The 21,536-nt window shown below is 33.7% G+C and overlaps 1 protein-coding gene across 2 annotated transcripts in view; it reads left to right on the forward strand.

The window, feature by feature from the left end:
* Positions 1-16,110: 16,110 nt before the first annotated feature.
* LOC149796522 (uncharacterized) overlaps positions 16,111-21,536 on the forward strand; it is a 25,014-nt gene continuing 19,588 nt past the window's right edge. The window contains exons 1-5 of one of the 2 annotated variants that reach the window (XM_089960250.1): positions 16,111-16,502; positions 17,185-17,556; positions 18,630-18,920; positions 19,109-19,411; positions 19,713-19,820. In XM_089960250.1, coding sequence (XP_089816376.1) covers positions 16,418-16,502; positions 17,185-17,556; positions 18,630-18,920; positions 19,109-19,411; positions 19,713-19,820 — 1,159 coding nt within the window. In that variant the 5' untranslated portion in view covers positions 16,111-16,417. The remainder of the gene's footprint in view (positions 16,503-17,184; positions 17,557-18,629; positions 18,921-19,108; positions 19,412-19,712; positions 19,821-21,536) is intronic. The other variant, XM_089960251.1, reaches the window with a different exon arrangement.

The raw sequence follows: 21,536 nt of genomic DNA on the forward strand, positions 1-21,536 counted from the left end.
TCGTCAGTGTCCTCTTTTGTGAAAGTTCAGACATGGTATCACTACTATTGTGATATATTTGTGAAAATGTTTAAATTCATAGGAGCGTCTTGTGTCTTTTTATCCATTTCGAACTTTGCCATTTGCTGTCTCATCAACCCTTGTTAAGACAATACATTGTGTGTCACGTCCATGTGCTCAGCAGTTATTAACCTGTTGTTTATATATAATGATACTGTTATTTTGTACGAAACATATTTTTTTGTATCATGATTCATTCAACCACAATTGACAGCAAGGTCTCATATATAGTATGTGTACATGGTAGACATGCAAAACTCTCCTTTTATTGTGATGTCCGACCAAGAAACTATTTTGTTTAACAAATTAAGTTTCCCATCAACACAGTTTGTTTTCTATAATATCTAATAACGTTATTGAAGTGAAAAGTTACGGAAGTAATTAGAATTCAAAGTGTTCAACAATCAAAGAGGTTAGAAAAATACCTAAAAGGGACTTTGGTGCGACAATATGGATCTCAGTAGGAGTATTTGCATGAAGTTTTTGTTTAAAATGGAAGAGTTTTCTTCTGCATATAAAATGGATAAGAATTAAATCGCTCTTTTTTAAGATAAGGACACCCTAGGATATTATAGAAATGTAATGGACATTATCTATGCTCTTTCTCATAAAACGAACTTCGGCAAATACTGACTCACTTTCGTCTTTATCTAACAATTCACCAAACAGCATTATAACATATCTTCTTGACTGTATTAACATTCATAAAAATTAGTTATTATCATTTAGATTGCACTTTATGTACGTCAACATTTCAGATGGAATATCAGTCTTTTCCTCATCAGCCAATTGCAATCTTAAATGACTAGCTGTAATATGTAAACGTTTCATTACAACAGATAGATATAGATCATTCAAATTAAGTCTGTAAAAAGACACCCTTTTGAGAACAAAAATGTTCTTTTTCTCGCAAGAAATGTGAATTAGTGCAATCATTTCAGTAGAAATGCAATAATAATTTCGTAACATTTGTAACAAATGTACCAATGCATCATGCTCAAAGTTAGCATGATCAACTAAATTCATTGGCGCCATAAGGTAAGTTATTACCTGAAGTAGTGATAAAGACAAAGTAACATTCAGAGATCCCGATAACAGTTATTGATGACGTTTCCGATCAGACACCTACAACGATTATGAAGCATGAAATAATAATAATCATTATACAGCAGAAGCTATGTACGATGTACAGATACATTCATGCGCTATGAAAAAATACAAGAAAGTTTAAAAGTTTAAAGTTTAAAAGGTGTTTCAAAACAGACTGGGGAAAAAGGGGAGGTTTTCCTCGATGGACAACAAAGAACATGGACCAACAGATGGTAAAAGAGTTATCTTGCATCCACATTGAAGACACTTTGGTGTCTATTGGGCAATAATTGACACAATGCAAGTGGCGTGAGCAACAATATGTATATGAGCACAGCCTCCGTTGACCCAACTAGTGTTGCAACATCAGAATTTCGACAAATGAAACACATTTTTCCAACTTTGCTTTTCAATATCAGGAACTGAAGAATGACCAGACACTGGGATAATGCTATATACTAGGCCATGTGATTATATAGCAAACTTTGCCGCAACGTTGTTATGTTCTCTGGGATGTGGCTATAGTAATCAATGCAGGTACAAAGATATTTCCATTTAATCACGGTTGAGTAGATATGTTAACAATGTACCCACATTTTAAACTATAAAAATGTTTGCAGGATACTTTCATTTCTGGTTAAGACGCCATCCTTTTGCTAGAAAACAGGAGTGACTGAAAAAGTAATATTGAAACTCTTCAGAGGATTATCAGTTCAACGTTCAATGTCGAAGGCGCGCTTGTGTAGGTTTGTTATCTTAGCATCATAGTGTCAGATTGTGGTAGAAATTCAGTTGCGTTTCCAGAAGAAGCATTTTCGACATGACAGAGTCCAAAACACAGACACCATTATAAAGTTAATCTTTTTTTGTGTTGGTACTAACTGTAATGCAATCACATATAAAAAACAAAATGCATATGAAGTGAGAATTTTTCTCTGTTAACAGGTTGTTTCCTGTCCTACGCAGCGCTCAAGCATTGTCACTGGCAATCACTGGACTCCAAAAAGTATGGTGTCGTCACCATCAAAGCAATCATCATCTAAAACGTCCTAACGCTAGAGGTGTTCATAATAATGTTCGTTCTGATATTTGTAGTTGTAACAAATTTTCCTTCATATATGGATCCGAATATAGTTCAATCATTTGTATTTCGCTTCTTTCACATAGTAAATAGATATATTTCGTCTTTTGATGACATCTTCGTCAACTCTCGATATTTATATAGAAACTAAAATGATGATCTTGGATAAGACAAGACGGCCGCTATCGCTTAACCGGCTTGAAGCAGCTGTTCCGTTTTTTATTGTCGTTTTCATGATATGTGTGCTTGTTGCCTGTTTTCATCTACGTTATTGTGTTCATTATGTATTGGCTGTTAAATTCGTATGTGTTTCTTCATCTCCTTGGTTTGGAAATGAGAACAATCAGACTTTTTCTCAGCTGTCTTGCTCCACTGTTTTTGAACAAACCGCCATCACGTGATACTGACCTTTCAACCCGTTTATGCTACGATGGACCCTCATTAATTGCTTTAAATGATCACTCCTTGGCTCTCCACACTACATTGTGCTCTAGACTAAACGAACTGGGACTACATTTATCATTACCTAAATGTAAACAGAAGCAAAAAAAGAAACGTTGTTTCAAAACTGGCCGGCGTAGAACAGGAAGAAGAATTCATGTTATCTCCCTTATTTCGGCTCAACAATTTAAAAAAAAATTCGACCGTTAATGTAGAAAACCTCATTTAAATCCTGATTAATTCGTCAACCTTTGTGTCAACTATCCAGGACATACCTCTGCGTATTGCATTATTCAATGCCCACTCAGTAGGAACACCGGAAAAGCGAACACAAATAATTAATTTTATCAAAGACCAGAATATTCACGTCTTTTTCTTGACAGAAACATGGCTAAAAACATCAGGCGATGAGCCCAAGTGTGCGGATCTAACACCCACTGGTTACTCCATCAAGTCGTTCCCCCGATATTCTCGCAGAGGTGGAATTGCTGGCATCACAATGAACTCCATGATAAAACGTCTTAAACACACCACAACTTTCATTTTCGACCACACATCGTTTGAACTAGTCCAAACCACACTCACACTGGAGCAAAGGTCAGTCCATTTCTTCTGCCTGTACCGCCCTCCTCCTAGTTGAAAAGAACAAGCTGGCTGACTCTCTCTTTTTGGAGCAGTTTCTGAATCTCCTGGACTATGGAAATTCGATAGGTGGCAATCTGATTATTCTTGGAGATTTCAACTTTCACTTTGACTGTCCCGGAAACCCAAATACATAAAAACTCATAGATTCCATTAATGTTTTCAACCTCAAACAGTCAGTTAATCAACCCACCCATAAACATGGTCACATTTTAGACTGGATTCTTCATAGACCTGATGATAACATTCTACGGTCCTCCCTGGTATCCCATGACCTTGCATCAGATCACCTCTGCAGTATATGCCATCTTGACGTATCTGTCCCTAACCCTCCACCTTTATCTGCTACTAAGAGAAACATCCGTATGATAAATAGAAGCAAACTAATGCACAACATCCGAACTAACCTAACAACTTGCTTACCTCCTACCGCACAACAACTCGATAACTGCCTGCGTTCATTGCTTGACAAACATGCACTTGCTACCAAGTGCAGAGTATCAATTCAAAAGTGTTCTCCATGGTATAGCCTTGTTAGGGACTAGCTTCGCACTGCTAAGAGAGACCGCCGTAAAGCTCAGAGGCTTTGTCTTTCCACCAGACTCACTATTCATAAGCAAATATATGAAGCCGCTAAGACGAAAGTCACAAATGTAGTCCATGCAGCGAAATCAGCCCAGTACACTACTAACATCATGGAAAGTTTCAGCTGCAAAGAACTCTTCGAGATTACTAACAAGCTAATGTCAAGGAACAAATCTGCACCACTTCCAACTACCTTCTCTTCAGTCGACCTTCCGGACATGTTTGCAAAACACTTCCGTGTCAAAGTACAACCCATTAGAGATAAGCTTGACACCACAATTTTAACTGACTCGTCGTCACCATACATTTGGGATACAGAATTAGCAGAACCTGTTTCTATGGATTTCGTACGTACAATCCTGATGAAGAGTGCACCAAAGTCATGTGAACTTGATCCAATTCCAACATCAATGCTGCTTGAGTGCTTAGATTCAGTATTGCCTTCATTAACTGATGTTATTAATACCTCTTTCTCATCCGGGGAATTCCCATCATTTTTCAAGACTGCCATTGTAAAGCCTCTGCTGAAGAAACCAACACTAGACCATAACGATTTAAAGAACTACCGCCCAGTTTCTAATCTCCCATTATATAAAAAATCTTAGGAAAGGTTGTTATATCCCAGCTTGTATCTCATCTAAATTCAAACAGTCTTTTTAGCAATGTACAATCTGCATATCGCCCTTGCCACAGTACTGAAACTACTCTTCTAAAAGTAGTTAATCACATTCTCTCTGCGTTGGATAGCGGAAAGATTACAGTCCTCACCCTCCTTGATTTATGTGCAGCATAAGTCCTACTTGGTCAACGGGACAGGATACAAATTGCATCTGCAAATGGAATACACTCCAGCCCAGCTGATCTATTTTGTGGTGTTCCACAGGGGTCTGTTCCTGAACCTGTTCTCTTCATTTTATACACTCAGCCGCTCTCAAGTGTCATACATCATCAAACAGTGTCACATCAATTGTACGCTGATGACACCGAAATATACAAATCTAGCCACCCAACTGAAGTTGATGCTACCATCCAAGGTGTAGAGAGGTGCATTTCTGATGTGAAATCATGGATGACATGTAACAAGCTGCAGATGAATGATGATAAAACTGAGGCCATTCTGATCACAACACAAAGACTTTCTCATTCACATCATTTGCCTCAAACAATAAATATCAGCAACACCAACATTAAATTCACACAATCAGTACGAAACCTAGGTGTTACTCTGGACAGTACTCACACATTGCACCAACATGTCATGAACATATGCAAGGCTGCATATTTTAAGCTGCGACGCATCAGCTGAATTCGCAAATATCTTTCAGTTCATGCCACTAAAACACTTGTGTGCTCATTAGGAATTTCAGGACTGGACTAGTGTAACTCAATTATGTCTGGTTCATCTCAATAACTGCTCCAGAAACTTCATAAAGTTCAAAATACAGCCGCTCGGATCATACTTAGAGTAGCACGATCAGAGCACACCTCCCCGCTGCTACGTACCCTACACTGGCTATCCATTCGATCCACAATCAAACACAACATTTGTTCTCTGTGCTACGTTTCACTGTCGGACTCTAGTCCAACATACCTATCCGACCTCACCCATGTGTACACACCAGCAAGTTACTTACGCTCATCTTCTGACAATCGTATACTCATTATTCCCACTATGAAAACAAAGTCATATGGACAGCGGTCTTTTGCATACCAGGGTCCAGCAACGTGGAATGAATTGCATACTGAACTTAGACACAAATACACAGTGATCACATTCAAGAGGGCTCTCAAAGCTCACTTACTTCGACTGCAAGAACAAACTTAAAGACCTAATAATTTTTCCTACCTTAAATATTCTCAGCATGTTTTTTAATGTTTTCTAATTTCTTGGTGTTTGTTTTTATAATCATATCATTATATGTTTTTATCTTATATATGTTGTCTAATGTTGTAAAGCGCTTAGAGCTTCTAAAGATTAGGCGCTATACAAAGTCGTCATTATTATTATAAAACATATGAACCGTCAGTAATCGAAACGCACACTAAACTAAATATAGCATATACTTCTCACAAATATGTATCTTTCAGTTATAACCATGCTGTATGCAAATTAGTATTTATGCTTCAAACTCCTAATATACTTTATGAAATCATCTTAGTTCTAACTGAAATCTAGCAACACATTTGATACAATTGTTAACATATTTAAAATGTCTTTCAATTATTAATTTATGTTACGAATGTCGTATGCTTTAAATTATATCCTAATGGTAGCAACAAGCGTGTAGTTATTTGAAACCACATGTAATCTCTTGACACGACAAAGTTGTTATTCAGTTCAATTTAAACTGCGGCATGTCTGGTTTAGAATAACATATTTGCTGTGTGTGTTTATAGTTGATAGCGATACTGGTTCACAGGCATAATAAGGCATTTGTAACCTTCTTTGTAGTCATTAGCTAAGACAGCTTTTCTTCCAAAATATTATTCTTTGATATAACAGTAAGAAGTTGCAAGAGTCGTTTATTGAAAAAATGTATTTTCCACAATAACTTAATGGATACATTTTCCGTAAAACATAGGAATTATTGAAATGAATCGAGGCCCCTTTTTAATAATGATCAACGCTTTAAAGCGATTAAAAACTCCGCCTAATTATAATTAAAACATGATAATCGTGAATACCTATAACGAATAACACACCTTGTGTAAATTCTCTCTTGCTCTGAGGATATTTCTGGAAAATGTTGCTTTTGAAAAAGGTTTCTCAAATTCTTGTCGATATATATACACACACACATATATATAAATAGATTTACATGTGAGCACATCAATCCTTTGCCAAATTTATCAAATAACGCTATAATCCAGCTAAGGGTCATCATCAAAGTGGAATTTGTTTCCGAATACAGTAATTGCTTCTTCAATTATTGTTAATGATGAAGACCCATCTAAACTGCAGTCGGACAACCTAGAATTTTGAATTTTCTCTCTTTTTTTTGATACACACCGAACACCTACCTAATCGACAAGGTTCAACATTTAAGGCGATCGTTTTTTTCTTGCAGATTTAAATGAACTTGATGGATACAGAAGGACAGACATACAAGAAAATATTCGTCAGAATCATTATTTAATATTTTAGCGTGTTATGAAGGGACTCAAACATAGGTGGAGTTTAAATTAATACAGATATATGCATTGTTATATGGTATTGGTATATTTTAGTCGTATATCTTTTAGAACGCATTTTTCAAAATATAAAATACAATTGTATATGATGCAGCGCATATAGATCTTACCTTACCTTTAAATATGAACCGATAACAAATTTTAGGTTAGTCACATTCATTATTCCATCACTATTTAAGGAGTTGAGTTACTGTATGCATGATCATGGAATTATTTAAAAAGACATAAGGGTTTTACGGGATTGTGACACGGTAAAAATATTTACACATTCAACCTTTTGGACCTGAAATACTGAGTTTGAATAAATTAAAATCTCCCTGTGAAAAAAATAATTCAATTAGGTTAGTAATCATCAGCCCTTTTAAAACTAAATATTTTTCTATTCCCAAGAATTGTAGGTTTTGAGATTTTTCGCTTTTCACGATATATCGATAAAAATACAGACATAAAGAGAAAGTCATTCATAAACACAAACAGTTTGATACGGCTTAATTTCATAATATACATTTTCTGTTTGTTATTTCTAGAATACTTGTGTCAGAATCGACACTTTAGTATACATGCGGGGCAATGTGCATTCAATTTTATATTGCTATTTCTACGAAATTAAATCGTCCTCACACATCTATTTTGATTACCTTTTTGTTTTTTTGGTATGTGCAATACTTACATAATTACATTGCACTCATTTTCATAATCTCGTACAAGGCTATTGTTTAATATATTCACCATTTTAATGTAAACGAGAGCTGGCTTTCTGCACTATTTGCGATTTTAATTAATGAAGTCATTGATTTTGTCACGCTATATAAATAATCTTAAGATGATCGCTGCATTTTTAAATTGAAATTATGATGGTCACATAAACATGTCTGTACTTTATTTGTTCCGGTTCGACAATTCTTGTACTCTAAAGTGTTTTGTTATCGAAATGACAAACAGTTTTGTCATGATATGAGCACACAGATCGTGAAAATCGACAACCACTATGTTTGCTGTATAATTATGAAAACTGGGAAATTATAGATTTACATTTATTTTCGAATGACTTCCCTCAAACGCTACATATAATGACCAGCGTGTATATTTTATTATATGTTGAATACAATTATAAGCTATATGACCTTTAACTTATAGGTGACGATATCATAACTACAATCATAGTGGGCATGTTTGCAACTAAGACTGAGACTTGAAGGAATAGTTCAATTGGTCAATCGCGTTCGTTGCAACCAGGTAAGACAACTTCACTTATATTTTATAGGAGTTTGAAAACAAAGATAGGCATATATTTATCATTATTAAGTGATTACAATATACGTAAATATGTACATATTTAAATTATTTCATTACTAATAACATATGACTTTGTTTTATTACCTATCATGTAAACCTATTAGCTATACAAGCACATTGAATATTGTTACGATTCATACAAGTTCTACTGAAAGTTCATACAAGGTTCGGATAGTTAACTAAGTTAATTAAGCCCACATGCTTCTGCCTAAATTTAAATTTGTTTATAAAGACAAAGTAATATAAATAGTTTTCCATACCAGTTTATCGTGTAATGTTGTTGAGATTTCTTATAAACTTATAACGTTTTGCGACCTTACAAGGCACGAAATAAGATTAAGCATAAGGTAGAAAATCTTTGTAAGTTCTATATTGCATTTCGATGTGCATATAAATAAAAGTAATACAAAAAATTAAGACAAAAAATCTTAAATATTTATACAACAAATTGACATGATATAATATTTAAATATTCAAAATAGTGTACAAAGAAACGTGCAGAACCGTTTAAGTAACTTTAAAGAGCAAGCATCATTTATTGTATCAGCAGAAATTGATAAATAAGTGGAAATTACAACAGATGAAATATGTTGTTCCAACAAGTGCTGTTTCAAGCTAGCCAATTGAATAATAATCAGATATGGGACCAATGTCATACACACAAAGCCAACTATGAGCATTAACCGAAGTACGGGTAACGTACGTATATTTTCTGTGAAATCGTTATCGTAATAAATGTAATTGCAAATATACAAGTGCTTACCCAAGATAAAATAAATAGAGCGACCTTATACACATTTTAAGCTCATTAAAATGTTTACAAAATACTTTTATTTATTAACTTATCTTACCTATGCTGCCCGCTTTAGAGTGTACACTTGTTCTAGAGAAAAAAATGGTGAATAAGGGGGTAATATTTGACAACCGCAGAGTGGATCTTCGGCTTAACTTTACGTGTGCTGATCTAGGACTATGCTCTTCTCACCAAGGTCTCAAATGAAGTGTCCGTCAGTTTTGCTAATTACATACTATAAATCGTCTTGATTGATATCAGATGGTTTTATGGGCAACATCTCAGAACATTCCATATCTGATATAATCTGTTTGACCTTATTCCAGATCGTTCTTGGACTTCTGTTGTGCAGAACCAGGACCACGCAGGATCTGTATATCCATAGTGTTGTACCTTTAAAAGCAGATTACTTGACCTTTGTTTTTTTGTACATCCATTTTGTTCCGTTTTTTGTGCTTGTAGTTGCTCGTGATATTCTACCTGCGTGTAAGGATACTAAAAGAAGGGCGACCTTTCGGATAATCGCTATTATCAATTGTGTTGACCATACTTGGATGTGCAATGTCCATCTACACATCATTCGTGGTGATATGCCTCAGCAACCAGTCAGTGTCGGTGCAAATCATCTTGATCCGATCCAAATAAATGGGATTAATCTTGTCTTAGTAAAGGTTTTTCACCAGGGATGATCCCATATGTAATGGTTGTGTTGAGTTTGAGTTTCAATTTTTAACTGTAAACAGGAATATGTCAAACATGAAAGATTTTTCTGAATTCAAAGGAGAGGTCAGCGATGAGTCTTAGCAGTTCGTCTTGCTCACTATAACGGACAAGATGTATGTCAATTCGGTTGCGTAGAGTCTCTGTAGTTTCTCCAAATAAGGCATTATTCATGACTTTGAAAAAGTCATTTTTAAAATCATCGGTGGACTGTGTGCTTAGGTGCATATTGTTATGCATTTTGATCTGCATGTTCAAGGCCATTCAAGCTTCCTGGAAAAATTCAAGCAAGCGTTCGATTCATAACCAATCGCAAATAGATCAATCAATCTTAAACCTGAAATGTGTAATTATTTTTGTATTGTGAATACTTTATAAAAACTGTTTTCAATTTCTTCAGTACTTTGTTCAGTTGAAACATCACTTGGATAAAATATACATTTCACAATATTTGCCTTAAATTCAATTTAAGCTTTCGTGTTGATATATTTATCGCACACATTTTAATGCCGGCATTTAAATCTGACGGTTTAGATTGATGATGAAACGCTAAATATTTCAGTAATAATAGAACTATGATCTAATATAATGTAATAGATAAATGTATTCATGACAATATCACATGAAATCTCCAGGTAATTCATGAACTGCAAAATTATAGCAAACATTCCCACCCGCTGCCGATATTTAGTGTGTTTTGATAGTAAAGAATCTAATAAAGCTACTTGGAGAAATATGTCTTATTTTAAAAATAAAAGTCATGTAGTAATGACTATATTTGTACCGAAAATGAGAATTGCATACAGGAGTGAAGAGTAACTATTAAAGTTATAACATAAAAAGAGTGATTAATAAAATGTTAACGGTCAATGTAGTTGAAAACTGGATTGGAAAAGCAAACTATATTTTTCAATAACATAGTTGCTTTGATCTCCAAGACACCAATAACATCGCAAGGTCTGCCTTACTGCCTGACTTGAAACGGAATTAGATACAGTATCAGTTTTATGGAAATTATTTTAAGCCTGTCGTGATATCTTCTGTAAGCTAGTCTGATAATATTCAAACATATCATTTTCAAAATGCAAGGTATATTCCTCATTAAATTTGCAACATTTTATGTGTAAGATTTTTACCTAAGCAATGTTTAATGCAGTTTTTATTCTTGCAGACATATTTGATTACCATGCAATAGTAGATCAACGGGAAAATATATTATACAGTACTGTTACTATATTCTTCAATGATGAGGACATCCATGAGAGTTCTACCTCATTGTAGTATGCTCTTCGTATATATTTATATGGTTTGTATTTAGCGCTATGATTAATTTGCTTCTTGGTATATGAACTTCTCACAATGAATGTATACCTTGCTAAATTGTCTTTGCATTGTACCTGTTTTTTTCGCCATTTGCTTATTAATGATATTGTATTTTTGATTCTCTATATTGAATATTTTTTGTAAGGACACACTACTTGCTGATCTGTGAAACTGACTTTTTTATTAAACACATACATTTGTGTTGATTACGATGATTTAAGTCACCAATTTTAAAATTTATTTCACTGCTGAAGTAGAAGTATCGCAATTTCCATTTGTTTCGTTTTATATGCAAATTTTAGTTTCATCACAATGAAATGGAATGCAAAGAAGAAAACAATGTTATTTGAATACTAGGCTTGAAAATAAATTCGGAACATTAATTCATTAAAATGAAAATGTCCACGTAGTATATAAGTTAAAAAGCTCGCAGTATTGTATAAAACCAAGGGGATATTCATCCGTGTACAACACAAAGAATATACGGCTTTGCTAAAGGTCTTAAGTTGTAGGATGGCGCATTATGTACAAACCATTTAATTATAAAGAGGCTGCCGGATAAAAATCAGACACGATACGTTATAAAATATCTGCGGAAAAAAGCAATAAGGCATGGGGAAACTCTACTAGCTTTTGTATCAAAGTAATTGTGACAATTAATTATTATACCGAGCATACCCAGTAGTTTCCTCATGACGGTTAATATAAACGAGCACAGAAATGATCATAATGCAGTACTAAGCAATTTAGATAGAACGTGTTTTAGAGACATTACTACATTCTACTGAAATGAAGATATCCTAACGTTATGTGCAGTTTATGTTGTCTTTTTGCTTATTTAAATAGAATATGACAAACACTAGTTAATAAGGTATCACGAAGGATACATCGATAAAGGTACTATCAAAGAGATGCAATTGTCACGTTTTAGGCATTTTTCATTCACCCCTACAATGTACATTAATGAAAGTGATTAATTAATGGCATTTTAAGACGCCATGATGGGTTTTCGCTTCAATGAAGGTACGTTTTGTTATAAAGTTTGTATTAATCCAACCTTTCAGGTAAATGTTGTGCACCAATGAAAGCACTGCTTATCATGTATCTTTTCTTGGGTATTGCGTGACGAGTACTTTTTTCAAACACCTCAAACCGATCAACAGCAGCTCTTGGAACAAATATTTAGCAGCGATATTACTCCGAGAGCCAGCTGACTTGGGTGAACTGGGTAGTTATGCGTGATAACTCCTCAAAATACACCTAGGATACAAATCTTACCTCGAATCAATCGTTTGATCAAATATGGCAACGCAGAGTTACCGCAATGCATCACGTCCGGTGAAGTAGGATGTTGACCTTGCTATATGTACTTCAAAGAGAATCACACTCTTATGTTTTGCCGAGAATGTGACTGTGGAAGTACAAAATTCCATTTAACCTGATATATAATGCTTATTTGCTTTTTTCGATTACACATTCTCTCTTTGTTAAAACATTATTTTCTATTTACCAATACTAACAAGTCAAAGTGGTAACCAAACTATGCAAATGTGATTTTGATACGTTGTGATGACTTATTGGATAAGTGGTAACAGCTGGTACTTGCTGCATACAATGGATCATATACGTATTTCTTTTTTAAGGAAATAGTGGCTATTTGCACCGAGAAACAAATTACAAACCTAAAAAACTTATATTGGTAGACAGTATAAATACATGATTCTACAAAAGTAAATTTATGTGATCTAAAAATTTGAGATATTGTTAAGGTACAACAAGTGTTCTAAAACACTAGTGAAAATTATCGTCTGAAGAAACTATCCAAGCTGGTAATGTACTTCTCTCGAGATGTAAGATGCACCGTAGTTAACTCATGGAACGTAATCTGAAGTAGTGGCAGATCATATATGTGAGACTGGTTTCAGTTCATAGTGCATTGACTCAGACCAATTAATTCAATTTACTGTATGTTAAAGTGAAATGTTTGTCTTGGGAGTACAGATACGTTTCGTTATTACGAATCGCAATATTTTCAATACATATACTGCTCATGTCGCCATACATCATATAGTTTATTTGATGTCTTTAAAGGTACCCAATACTATATTAATAGTTATTTAAACAAAGACGACACAATGACAATATTTCTTAGCCTTCTTAATTTTGAAATCTGGATGTATTATGTAGAATTTGTTTTAAGTATGCAATGTTAAATTCTCAAAATGTCTGTATTTGCCGTTACAAAGAGAAGGCTATAATAATGAAGCAAAAACCATTGCCAGCGATGGCATGTGGTTTCTGTATGATGAATAAGGACTTATCCAGGTATATGTGGCATTCAAAACATGAAATTATTTAACAATAGAGACGGAACATTAACAGTTACCTATGACACAACGCATTAATTAATAGTTATAAATTAGAACAAGGCTGAAAAAGTTATAAAGAAATCTTCAATTTATAATATCTGTCAAGCGGTGCTTATCGGCGATATCTTAACATGACGCTCGCGTTCTAATTCACACCACCGATATTTAAGTAGCCAATCCTGTCGCGTAACCATAGTTACCAAATGACTTCTTCGGGTATTTTACTATAGACGGTCAGCGCAACTGATTATGTGGCTTATGGCTCACTTACTATAATTTTTATCAATTTAATACAGTAATAATGTGTTTGAATAATGCTAAACAATAATGATGTAATCCCCTTAAGTGAAAAAAAGTTTTGTAGACCGACTAACAATAACAGACTAACCATATCGTCTGTTTCAGGCAATATGTATTTATTGGTCTTCTGGGAGTACTTGACTAAATGAGTGAAAGCTGATTCTAGGTAAACAGCAGGTATCATCTTTTGGTCGTTTACTAGATTCGTGGCGATCCATGATTGTCCTTTTTTGCTGACTACAGACAAAGGAAGGAGTTATGAAACGATCTCAGTGATAGAAGATGTAAGCAGTTGATGATCGAATATATAATGGCTTCTGCGTATCATCCCCAGACCGAGGGCAAAACAAAAAGTTTTAACCGGACTCTGTGCAAAAGCTTGTTTAGCCGTGTTAATAAAAGACTAAAAGACTGGTAATACAAGTTACCATATGTCCTGTTCGCTTACTGCACATATAAATATGTGTCAGCTAAGGAAAATGCTTCTAATCGATGTATACAAGAGAGGCACGTTTGCAAATTATCCAAAATAAATACCATGACGCCGTATTTGGCAAAGATTCTTTTAAAGAAGGAGGGCATGATCTGATTCAGAATATTAAAGAAATGAAGTGTCAAAAGCTAGTGTCAATAATAAGATACAATAGCCAATACAACTAAATTTATATTGAAAGCTACATAATTAATCTATCCGGGAGCACTGAAGATGTAGTGCATTTAGATACCAACTTTAAGAATAAGTTCTGACGCGATTTCTCGGAATGATGTTTCTTAAACCAAGTCTTTCGACACTTTACCAACATAGATCGTGGTTCCAATTACATAAACGACATCACACCAGACCATGACGTTGATACCGCCACACCAATCAGATGCTTCCATAAGGAATGCGAATTAAATTTCAGACACTACATGAACGTCATGGGGTCAATATCTTGCATGGGGTTGTTTTTGTATGTGAGGGATCATATTATCATGGAAAAGTCAATTATCGATAGCACGAATTTTAGCCGGGGTGATGTTTCTGTATACAATTTCGACCACGGTAACTATTATATTGGGGTCGATTACTTCTTTACACCGTCACAAGGTACCCTAGTGGAATCTCTGGATGTAATGTAAATACACAGAAGATTCATAAACAAGTTGTACATTAAGTATATTGACTGTAACAAAATCATAAATATCAGCAATGTTACAGTTCTTAAAATATCCACAAAGTAGGCTTCTGTAGTGAAGGGCAAGTTTGAACTGTTTATAATTATAACCGGCATAAGTCGCTTCAAAGTTTGATTTAGTTAGCTGAGTGGACGAGGAGACACGTCAGGTTTCAAGGGATAGCCTTGTGATATTTTCGTTTAGATACTTTTTTAAGAAACAACACAGGTGATGAGCAAACAAAAAGACAAATTTCTACTGCAATGATCTATAACGATTATATACTGCATTACTAGTGTATTCGTTTTTTCTGACAGTATTGCATCTTTTTGAAAAGATCAACTTTTCCAAATATTGTTGAGCATAGTGCGCAATCTCATAAATTAATCTCTTACTATTACTTTACATTTCTTCGGACTGTAATTTAAACTATCTCAAGAACACCTTAATGTGTCTACGTCCCAAACTTTACATCATTGTATCATTGTTATAACATTATATATATCATTATATATATATACATTGATACTAGTTTTAAGAAATTGTAATTACTTTGTTCCATAACCACGCAAATTAGAGACACAAAGATATTTATTGTTGTCTAATCCATCAGGGTGAAACTAAAAATCTCGTTATGACCGTCCAACATATATCACTGATGGTCGTGTATGTGTGCAGTCTCGTCATAACTTAATACATTCTGAATCCTAGTTAGATTCACGAGTAGCAAATATGCAGTTCATATAGGGGTCTACTTGTCAGAGCTTCCTAAGTGCATTTACTCAGCAAAGTCTGGACTCCCGTCTGTTTACTAAGTCAATAAACAAATATTATTTTTAAAAAAAATTGCTCGTTTTTTTCATATAAATGGTTTTATCACTATTCCTGTACGTTACTTGTTATCCGAGCTCACATCAACATCTACCAAGAAATTGATCGGATGTCCGGTTCTTCCCCTCAGAACGTTTCATAATCCTATTGTTTACTAACAATTATAATTGTTCACCAGTAACAATTACTGTGTACTACTTAACCTAGTATGTATAATGAATAGTCCGAATCAACAGGAAACGTCAATCATATATGGTTGGGTCTAAGTTGATGTTACAGTGTTTATATTGATATGCAATGCTTGTAAGCATACAGGTTAATAGAAAAAATAGAATAAGAAAACCATGACACAATGTGGTGGTTTCATTGTGAATCATGTATTTCATCTCGTAACTCATATGGTACATACTAGACTCAAGCACTGAATACTTTAGTCCATTTGTGGGCAAATATTAAAATAATATATGTGAATATCATAACTAGGTCTCTGTCTATATCGTGCTAGAGAATTCTAAGCGTAAACCGAACACAGGATAAATGAATTGCCGGATAGACTACATCATGGTTTTGCTCCATGAGTGGAATAATATCTTCTTCATGCTCACAACAGTCGTAACTACAGGTAACATAAGTAGAAATTAATTTTGCAACATTTCAAGACAAACTATGATTTTCATGCACGAATTATCACAGGTTTTAAATCAGTGGACGTTCTATCAAATTATGTTAAATCTTAAGACATTCGTTTATATGCGTCAATTTAATCGTTTGAAATGTTCCAAGGCATTAACATTGTCATATTTAATCGAAGACGTAACACTGAATTGAAATCATTAATCATTATATAAGTTTGTATGATTGTTTTTGTATATGGTTATTACAATATAGACATTCACGTAATTATTGAATTATTGAAGTTAAGTAAGAGACCATTTAGAATCGTCGGTTTTACTTACAGGGTGTCGTTAAGTCATAAAGCATAAGGCATTCATAGTATTTGTGTAGAGCTGATGAGCTAGATTCACGAAATTAAGTAATCCGACTGTCTTATCCTTTATTTCTTTAATTCCTGACTACGGAATAGCATGTTCAACGTGTGTATCGGTCTCCATGTTTAAGTTAAAGATGAAACGTAATGTGTTCCTTATTTGAAACGGTTTTCCTGTGCAAAATTTACCGCATGCGCATTTACACTTTATTCATCCGCACTCATAGATGTTTGTCTTTTAGATTTGTAATTGGTAATTTTAACATTACTCTTAAAACTATTTTCTGTGTCATGTTTTTGTAGTTTTTCATTGCAGGCAGTACGTACAGTGGCACTGAAAAAGACATAATGCACGCAACAGCTGACAATCCATTCATTATAAGAACTTGGTCAGTGATTGGTTCAACTCTGTTTATCACTGTTAAAAAGGACAACAATACCATTATAGATGCGTCAATGGGTGTAGGTATTGCCAACATTCCATCAGTCCAGAACAGCCGAATGGTGCTGAAATATAATCAAACAAAACAAGAAGTATCTTTATTGTTCGAAAATATCAGCAAGGAGGATGGAGGGTTATATAAAATGAAAGAAAGTTTATATAGTAGTAATCCGATCTCAAACGAGACTGAAGCTCATGCGTACGAGAATAAAGATGGCACGTGGGACTTTGAAATATACGTTCTTGGTATGTGTACAACAGAAAGACCAATTATCGTTACTAACTGGATTGTGTTATAATTTTGTTGTAGTATATCTTATTATTATATTTTGCATCATAGTACAAATACTTCCTTAATTTTATTATATTACTGTCTGAGTCTACTATTTAATCTTTAGATCACATATTCAATGTGAAAAAGCACAAACGTTACAATGCCAATAATACATGTTGAAATATGATATAGAAGATAAGTATATCATTAACTAATAAATCCATGTCTCACGTAAAATACTCATTCTTTACTTTATTTTGAAATTAAGAAAAAAAAAAAAAATATATATATATATATATATATATATATATATATATATATATATATATATATATATATATATATATATATATATATATATATATATATATATATATATATGTATATATATATATATATATATATATATATATATATATATATATATATATATATATATATATATATATATATATATATATATATATATATATATATATATATATATATATATATATATATATATATATATATATATATATATATGGGGTGGTGTATTTTCCTCATTACATGTATTGTTGATAGGACCAGCATCCTGTTTTTAGAAAACTCGTACACACAGAAACTGGAATTGTAAGAAATTAATATTTTTTCTAACTGGAAACTTGTTACACAAACACAAATACACTGCACGTGAAGTGTGTAAAATTCGATTTGATTTGAAACGCTTTTAAATTTCACAGTCGATTTGCTGATGGATGGACTTTACTAGAAACATTCATTGTACTACTTGTTTTGGCTAACACTCCTGAACATTTCAAATCAAGTTCTGTGTTACTGATGCTCACTTAGTTTACTCGGAAATTTTTCTCCGCGTTGTATTTAATATATACCTGTCACTGATATATTTTTGAAATTAAATGATTGAGTATCATCATTTAATTGTTCATCCACATTTATTTTCTATTGTATGCTTAGATTGTACAATTATCTAATTATGCGTTGCTGTTTGTTGGTCAAATTGTGCATTGAATAGGACAACACTAATTATGATATACCTAATCAGGACCAGGTGATATAAAGCAATTCTACGTTGGAGATAATATCAGCATGGAATTTGCAAAGTCAACAAAACAATCAACTTTATATAACTATGACGAGATTGCTGCGGTCTTGGCTGGGTCGAGTTGTAGTGTTTCGACGGATTCTTATTTTTATGGCCGTCTGAGATGTGCAAACGACGAGTCTGGTAATATGTACAAGATTACTATAGTGAATGCCTCTCAGAGGGAAGCTGGACTCTACAAAATAACCACTAGTAGAATTGAAACTGGGAGATACTTTTTCAGCATCAAAGGTATTTTGTTGAACATATTAGACAAATAGCAATCAAGTGCATTATGTTTACCTTAATATTCTTGGAATTTGTAGTATTAGTATGAACGGATATAAGGAAGAGTGTTCCTATATTTTAGAAATGTTTTCCATATTCATCAAGATAACGTTGGAACATTGAACTTGTATACTTAGTTATATATATTACAGATAGACCGATACGTGCCGTTGTTGGAGATAATATGACCATCGGATGGTTTTACAACCAACAAGGCATAAAACGAACTTTGCAGGTTATTCATCCAAATCAGGGAGTAATGATGTTACTGCAACAAACTAATTCTACACATATTACGAATAATTTTAAGTATCGATTGCTATACAGCGGTGACAAAGCACAAGGCTTTATGTTATTTACGTTGCTGAATATAAGACAGTCTGACGCAGGAATATATACCATTGAAACCCTTCGAAAAACTACTATACCAGGTAGCAAGGAAATGATTGTAGAAGGTAAAAATTACACTATTATTCTACTGACTAAATTAGTATACATTATGTCATAACTATTGAATTCATCACATAATGTACAAAACATAAGATAGTCAAAATATATTATGCTATAAGGCCAAATCGTGTAAACAGAACCGATAAAGTCAGTATTTTCATTTGAAAGGTCGCAAATATCAATACGACTTATATAACAGTATATTGACCCTGGAATTGAAGATATTAATACAAAATATATTTCATGCAATTATTTCATTAGTGGGTTCTCAAATAAAAGGGATTATTGTGTACTCCTTTTGCACAGGTACATGTACCACATGCCAAAGTATACAGACCACTCAACATGACGTTACAACAGAAAGCTACGTTACTAAACAAGCCCTAGTAACAGTTCAACACATGGATAGACACTGTAAGTAGTGTCATTGCTGTATAGAGACATAGTAATTTAATTATTTGTAGATAGTCAATGATAATGTATATATATATATATATATATATATATATATATATATATAAATGTGTGTGTGTGTATGTATGTATAGTTAGCGAGTTCAAAAGTCTCGAAACGAGTGTGAATGGCTTATTAATCCAGATAAGATTCCTACTGTTTACAAAAAAGAAATATATGCAACTATCGTCATCGCTTGTGCGCTCATAATGACCAACCCAACTGATACGAATTACATATTTTATGAAAGTCTCGTTTATGTAGTATCAATAAAAAGGACACTCGTCAATGCTTTATCAGTCATATATTATCAAAATTTAGCCCTATGCCATTGGCAACAATGTATTCAACTAATGCAATCAAACAGAGTCCTCATGCTCAGGAAATCGATATACACTTCATCCCAACCACTAGCACTGTCATCAGTTTGCCAAAACCTAACAATATATCTTGAATACACCCAAACATTTGACACTGACATCTTGTTGACTACGTAATCGTCTGGATTGGAGACACACATAATGTGACGAAGGCCACGAGAATAATCGAACAGAAGTAGAGGTTTGGTCCGATACAAGGAAATCCCAGTCCACGAGGATAATCTAACATTGCGACATGGAATTCCTTGCCTTTGTGCAAACACTAGCATAGATTATTTTTCACACCAATATATGTCCAACTAAACTACAAGAACCCTGCAATTTTTAAATTTTGTTAGCAGATTATGAACACTATATTCATAATGTATTATTATTTCTTCTCCCTTAATACAACTGGCATCAGGTTTTGTACCACTTTATGAAAATGTTAATAATTATCTACGTATAGTCTTGTTATCTACGTTGCTCTTAGATGATACAAATGATCAATACAACAATCATAATTTTGGAAGTATTGAACAACTAATCCTCGAGCCTTGTGCCATTCTTTTTTTTTCTCTCCAAATAATGGTCATTAAGACCAATATGTTAAGGAGGGAAATGGGTTACCTAATCAACCCTATGTAAACAGATGCTATGCAAGAGAACATGGAAACTTAATAACATTTTATATCAATATTGATTTATTTAATCGAAGGAGGTCATATGCAATTGACATGAGCGATTACTATATTTTATACGGTTAACGTTCATCAGTTCTAATCTGGAAAAATGTGTCATGGCAGGCAAAGGTACAATACTGAGCAGTACAGTACAGTCCAGTCAGGCAACTGGGCTCAGTTCTAGTGTATTATGCATGATTAATTCATGACTATCTTGTAAATTTATATTTTACTTTAACCACCCAGGCCTTCCATGCAATAAACGTTGGCACCTCTCCTTGTCGGTCGTGTATCTCTCCTTACTACAGCAGCATATAGCTACATCTAGTTAGTCCGCTTTCAGTTATCCCCACCTAGTTATCCCCACCAAGTGAGTGAACTTGTTGGCTCGAACTATGTAAACAATAATGGCGATCCTGTCCCGACAGCTAAATGTACAAAGATCTTCCCTCTAAGGCTGTCCCATCCAAGATTTAAATATCCAGAAATAATATATATAGTCGCACACGGTAACATGTATTACGTACGTGCCGCGCAAGCAATATATGCATATATATATATATATATATATATATATATATATATATATATATATATATATATATATATATATATATATATATATATATATATAT

The sequence above is a fragment of the Sinohyriopsis cumingii genome, chromosome 6 (assembly GCF_028554795.1).
Source record: "Sinohyriopsis cumingii isolate HCF-2022 chromosome 6, ASM2855479v2, whole genome shotgun sequence".
Lineage (NCBI taxonomy): Eukaryota > Metazoa > Mollusca > Bivalvia > Unionida > Unionidae > Sinohyriopsis > Sinohyriopsis cumingii.